The sequence below is a fragment of the Cariama cristata genome, unplaced genomic scaffold (assembly GCF_000690535.1).
Source record: "Cariama cristata isolate BGI_N322 unplaced genomic scaffold, ASM69053v1 scaffold14804, whole genome shotgun sequence".
NCBI classification, from domain to species: Eukaryota; Metazoa; Chordata; class Aves; order Cariamiformes; family Cariamidae; genus Cariama; species Cariama cristata.
Genome location: NW_009614840.1, coordinates 19,541 through 25,460, shown reverse-complemented (window position 1 = coordinate 25,460; position 5,920 = coordinate 19,541). Strand labels below are relative to the sequence as shown.

At 52.4% G+C, this 5,920-nt stretch overlaps 1 protein-coding gene across 1 annotated transcript in view; it reads left to right on the top strand.

The window, feature by feature from the left end:
- LOC104161228 (sodium/calcium exchanger 1-like) overlaps positions 1-5,920 on the top strand; it is a gene marked incomplete at its 5' end in the record, with an annotated part of 16,426 nt that overhangs the window by 5,474 nt on the left and 5,032 nt on the right. The window contains 2 exons of the mRNA XM_009699581.1: positions 1-87; positions 1,222-1,321. Coding sequence (XP_009697883.1) covers positions 1-87; positions 1,222-1,321 — 187 coding nt within the window. The remainder of the gene's footprint in view (positions 88-1,221; positions 1,322-5,920) is intronic.

Sequence of the window (5,920 nt, the reverse complement as noted above, 5' to 3'; positions counted from 1 at the left end):
GAGCGTCGAATCGCGGAGCTGGGGCGCCCAGTCCTGGGGGAGCACACCAAGCTCGAAGTCATCATTGAGGAATCCTACGAGTTCAAGGTACTGTCCGTGTCCCCTCTCCCTGTTCTTCTTCCCCTCCCTTTGGACCTGCACGGCATTGGCAAGCATACGTTGATGGTATTACAGCAAAGCGAGGCAGCTGCTGGCATCACAAGGTCTCAGAGCAGGACCAGGGGACACTTTGAAAGGTGGCTGAGCCAAAGCATGATGAAAGGGTGAGGGTCACTCCAGTGAGATGGCAGTGGGTTAAAATACACTCTGCATCCTCACCCTGTCCATTACCCCACAGTCATGGTCCTTGAGGGATGATCCCGGACTCTCTGTCCCGCTTACAGACTGTTTGTGGTTGTTATTATACAAGCACATCACTCTGGTGAGCCTAAGAGCTGACTGGGCTCCAAAATGCTGCAGATTGCTTTAAAATATAACCTCATTCTCACAGTGATGTGCTACAGCGAGGTCCTACTTACAGACAGTCCTGAGCGAGCCCCAAGCCTGGGACTCCCAGCGCGGAGGGCTGATACCCTACATGCGAGTCATGGTTGTGAAGCTAAGCTGCCATGAATGCGTGTGCCAGACCAAGAGCTGAAAACCGGCCATTTCATAATCTTTTCCATTTTTCTGTAGTACAAAAAATAACTGTGTCACAGCGGTGGCTGCCTCCCTCCCGTGGTTTTGCTGCCCACCGTCAGTGTGCGTCCGAGGCGTCACAGCCTGCGGGCAGCCCTCAGGCTCCCTGCCCAGGAGCATCTCCCGCCCGCTGCTGCCGCAGCACTTCCCCTGCTGGTGCTGAGCTCCGGCTCCTGAGCAGTACAGAGAGGCAGAGCCCAGCTCCACAAATGCGCCTGCCTTTGAAACAGACCGGTGAAAATTCTTCCCGAGGTATTGGGAGCAACAGGAGCTGTGGCACCTCAGCACCATTTACTGTTAAACCTCCAATGAGATGGTTCAAACTCCCACCGTGAGCAGGTTTCAAAAGGTCTTTTTGAGCAACAGCGAGGGGAATTGCAAGTACTTACATTTGCTTTTGCTGCTGGGGCTCTGGACCTGAGCTTAAAGTCTGCTAAGCTTTTCCCGTAAGTGCATGGCTGTGAGCACCAGTGCCGGTGGGTTTTAGCCCAGAATCTCCAGCCCCATAGCCCCTAATTCTCTCCTCTGCATCTCCATCCACAGAACACGGTGGACAAGCTCATTAAGAAGACAAACCTGGCCCTGGTGGTTGGCACGAACAGCTGGAGGGAGCAGTTTATTGAGGCTATTACTGTCAGCGCTGGTGAGTTTGGACCACGGCTCCAGGTGAATTACGATCAACCTCGCTCGTGTCTCAGCTTGGCTGTGTCAGTAATACAGACCGTAGTGGAGGCAAAACAGGTGGCAGAGTTATTTACAGCATCTGCATAAATAAGACAGCTGATTAAACCCTTTCGTGTGAGCACCTTGTCTGCTGTATAGGAAACCTCCTGCATTAAGTGTGTCTGTAGCACCCAGCAGAGAAACACCCTGGCCGTTAGCAGATGGCAGAGGGGAAAAGTGATTTCAGTGAGAGAGATCTGGGAGGTGAACACAGTGCTTAAATTCAGAGCGGCATAAATGATGCTGGTGCGAAGCAGCAGTGCTCCCCATCCCTAGTGCTCCCCGTACTGCAGCAGTGAGGACAACACGGTAGCGAGGGTGCCAAGCCCTGAAGACAGCCGCTGAGCCCCCCTCTCTGTGGGCTAAAATTTGCCCTTGACCCCCTGCTTTCAGGAACTCCTGCGGCTCCAGCCAGCTGTGGCTGGAGGTTTCGGCTCAGCAGCCCAGTAGCCACAGCAGCACATCATATCTGTGGTCATACCAGATCGTCTCTGATCATATCTTCCCTCTCTTGGAGAATTGCCTTTCCCTCAGAAATGCCCTGTAGTACTGTTCTCACAGGTGCCAGTGCCATGTTTACCAGTATGCCCAGTATAGGATATATTAGCATTCCCACATCTGTGGAAGCTGAAAGAAAGGTGGTCTCCTCCAGATGTGGTTTTAACAGCTGGAGACACTGTAACTCACTGGCTGGGTGTTACAACCTCACAGCCCAGCCTGGGCTGCGCGTGTGCACGCATTAGGGCAAAATCAACCAGCTTAAATTAAATCACTGGGGAAGGCAACTGGAGCTCATCTGGCTAACTGTGCATTGAAACGCATGGGGAAACACTCACACGTCCTACCTCGAGCTCTGCTGTACAGGGTAACTGCCGCCCAGCACAAAGTAATTAAAAGTGATGGCCGTACCATTTACCCTCCGCCTCTGAAAACGAGGACAGGACATTGTGCAGCAGCTATCTCCTCAAATTGTGATCCCTCCTCTTGTAGCATAGTTATTCTTAGAGCCTCCAGCCAAGAGCTTCCCATTATTTCGGATACAACATGAACATATCATGCAAGACAATCCTTGCTGCAGGTTTTGTAGCTAATATGGCTAAACTAATCTATGCCAGAACCAATTATTTAATTGCATCCCATATTAAAGCAAAGATAGTCACTGGTACTTGGATCCCATCTCTGTGACACATGTGAAGACTGCAGTTATGTGAAAGCCCCATTGCCACCGTGTCTTGAACATACAGCCACCATCAGTGCTAACAGGATGATTAGCAAACGTTTATTAAATGTGGCATATTTCAGTGGTCATGAGCTGTCCCTTGCAGTTGGGGAACAGTAGTTTGTCTGTGAGCTCTGGACCCACCTTTCTTGGCCAGGATTTAGCTCCTCAAGCTTTGTGCCGAGCAAATTAAAATGCCTCGAACACTGGCGTTTGAGTTTTTCCCTGCAGCTCACCATGGACAGCAGGTGAAAGTCACACATTCCCACTTTGAAATGTAACATCCCATCTGAGAAAAGAAATGTTAAAACCCCATTTCCCACCCAATGAGCAACTGGCAGCGGTGTTGGCAGGGAGACTGAGCGATGGAGCAGCCGGAGGTCAGGTCTGTGGAAGGGCAGTGCGGGTGCAGGCAAGGCTGTGCCGCACCGTGCCGTGCCATCCGCGGGGCTGAGCTGGAGCCTCTCAGCCACAGCCGCCTCCGGTGTGTACCCAACAGTTTCTTCCACAGCAAAAACATCCTGGGGTTTGCGAGCCCGTTCCTGAATGCACCCCTGGGTCACCGTCTGACCTCACTCGGTGTTGCGAGTCACCTTCGCAGGATCGGGCCAGCTCTTCGAAAGAGAGACGTTATTGCTGCTTAACAAAATGATAGACAGATCTGGATGAGTGTTATGACAGTGGCACTCATGTTCATTTTTCAGTCTGTTTTATCATCTCCATAAAGATTTAGATCCATGACAGTCCTGCTGCCGTGCAGCTTGGGAGAGGATTAAAATACCTGCTGCAAAATTACAGTGCGAGCACAGCACAGTGTATCCTCCCAGCACCAGCCTTTGTGCAACCAGCAAAAAAAACAGGCCAGCATAGGCTTCCCAGGCTGAAAAACTGTTCCTTATCTTCACAACAATTCACAGGAATAGGGTATTTATATCTGCCAAAATAACAACACCATGCAACTGATTAGCTACTGTTGCTGCCGTAGTGAGTTTGAAGCTTTAAAAACAAGCAACACATAATTTTCCATCAAGTTTCCTACTGCCTCTATCTTAGTGTTGGTCTTGATCTGCAAATGTACTTTGAAGACAAACAACGTGTGCAAAGTTGCACCCCAGCAGAGACCCGAGCGGGACTTTTCCCTGGCTGTCACAGCTTTATTTAGCCAAATACTGAAAACAAGCAACACATAATTTTCCATCAAGTTTCCTACTGCCTCTATCTTAGTGTTGGTCTTGATCTGCAAATGTACTTTGAAGACAAACAACGTGTGCAAAGTTGCACCCCAACAGAGAGCTGAGCGGGACTTTTCCCTGGCTGTCACAGCTTTATTTAGCCAAATATTGAAAACCTTCAAAGGTGATGTCGGTCAGCCTGGCTATGTGTCCCGGGGCTGCAGCACCCTCCTGGAGGAGATGTTTCTCCTGACGTTACCATCCAAGCTGCAGGCTGTGGCCGTTGCCCCTTGATGTTTCACTTGTCAGTGCAGAGGGGAGTTTCACTCCATCCTCTCTGTACTTGCCCTCCAAGTCACTGTAGGCTGTTGCTTGGTCCCCTCCAGCCTTCTCTCCTCGTGATTCACCGAGCCAGCTCCTTCCACCTCTTCCCATAGGCAGCATCCTCCTGGCTCCAGTCATCTTGGTGGCCCCCACTGAATCCCCTCCAGCTTTACCCCGCCCTCAAGTGGGATGCCGTATCCCCTGCGTACAGACAGATGTGTTCATTAGAGGTGCCCTCCTGCCTTGCTCTCACTGGCTCCGCCACTGCCCTCGCCCCTGCAGCTGCCGAGAGCCCCAAGGATGCCCACAGAGTGCAAGGTTTACATCTACTGGAGCTGGGCCAAACCAAGAGCAGGGTGACTCCCCTTACAGGTTACCAAATCTCTTAAGGGTGATCATGATCTGGGTGATCCCTTCGGCCTTTTCCTTTTCTTGCTCCCATGTGCTGCATGCGCTCCCTGCGGGATCACAAAGGGCGATAGCCAGGAGGTGAAACTTCAGTGCGCAGATTTGGCCTCCACTTTCCCAGGAAGGGTGCTGTGTCTTGCCAATCCCGCAATTGGCTTTTCATCGCCACCTTTGCTGTAACGCAGAAAGCAATTGTTGTTACGAGCAGCAACAGCAAGCGACTCACCAGCAGCTTCCCCAGTAACTCTGTTGTCATGGCACAGAGACCCATTTGAACACGGGGTTAAATGATACCCACGTACTGGGACACAGCGTACAGCAAGACCATTTTATTCTCCCTGAGGGAGGCTTTATATGTTTTGTTATTCAACCAAACATCCGCATTGTGGAGGAAGATGTGAAAGGAGAAATGTTCACCCTGGCCAGCAGTGGGGCAGACAAAACCAGCACAGTCCCATTCAAAAGCTTATGCCAGCCTGATCAGTACCGTGGCTTCCAGGAGAAGCAACTTTTCCCGGGCACAGAGCCATCATCCCCTCAAACCCAGTGTCTGGCAAGGTGGGACCTTGTCCCCTTGCCCGCTGTGGCGGAGCAGCGCGGAGGCTCAGTTTTCTCTGGGTGCTCTTGGCTACTCTGGGACTCTGACCCTTTTTTCTGCCATCCCAAGGTGTCCTCCCGGGAAGGACAGCCAGGCTTACTCGTGCTGTCTGACGGGGATGGACTGCACATTGCGTCCTCCCGTTGCTAAGGAGGTTCTGCCAGCAGCCGTGCAGGGAGATCTGGTGGTCCGCATCCTTGGAAGGAAAAAAAATGCATCAAAGACAATGACGAATCACCAACCTGAGTGCAAGGAATGAACACAACTTGCAATGGCCTTGGAATCCCTGAAGTCCGTGACTTAAAAACCCATCCCTGTTCCTTGAGGGCAGCAGGAAGGCTCCTACCAATTTCATTGGGAAAGCATCACCTCCCCTTCACGCCCGGGAGCGGTTCCAGGGCGAGCAGGAGCAGTTTTTGACTGTGCCACAACCCTGGCGTTGTGCGCTGTGCCAGGCTAGGGTGCTCGGCGTTTGCCACGCAGCCTGCCCAGAGGACAGAGTGGCCGATGGCTTGCGAGATGCCTCGACAGAGCTGCTGGGGTCAGGAAAGAGCCCACCAGCCCCAAGGGCTCACTGACGGGGTCAGCCCCGCACAATGGGGACTCCCTGGAGGCTGGATGCCAAGTGGCTTTGGAGAGACAGGTGAGGTGCCAACACCTGGAGCAGGGAAGGGAGAAACCAACACGCCTGCCTGGATCCCTGTGATCCTGCCAGGACCGACAAGATGAAGATGTGCTGGGCCAGTGCCAGGGGAAAGGGCAGAGGAACCAGGGGAGAGGGCCAGGACAGTCCGACGT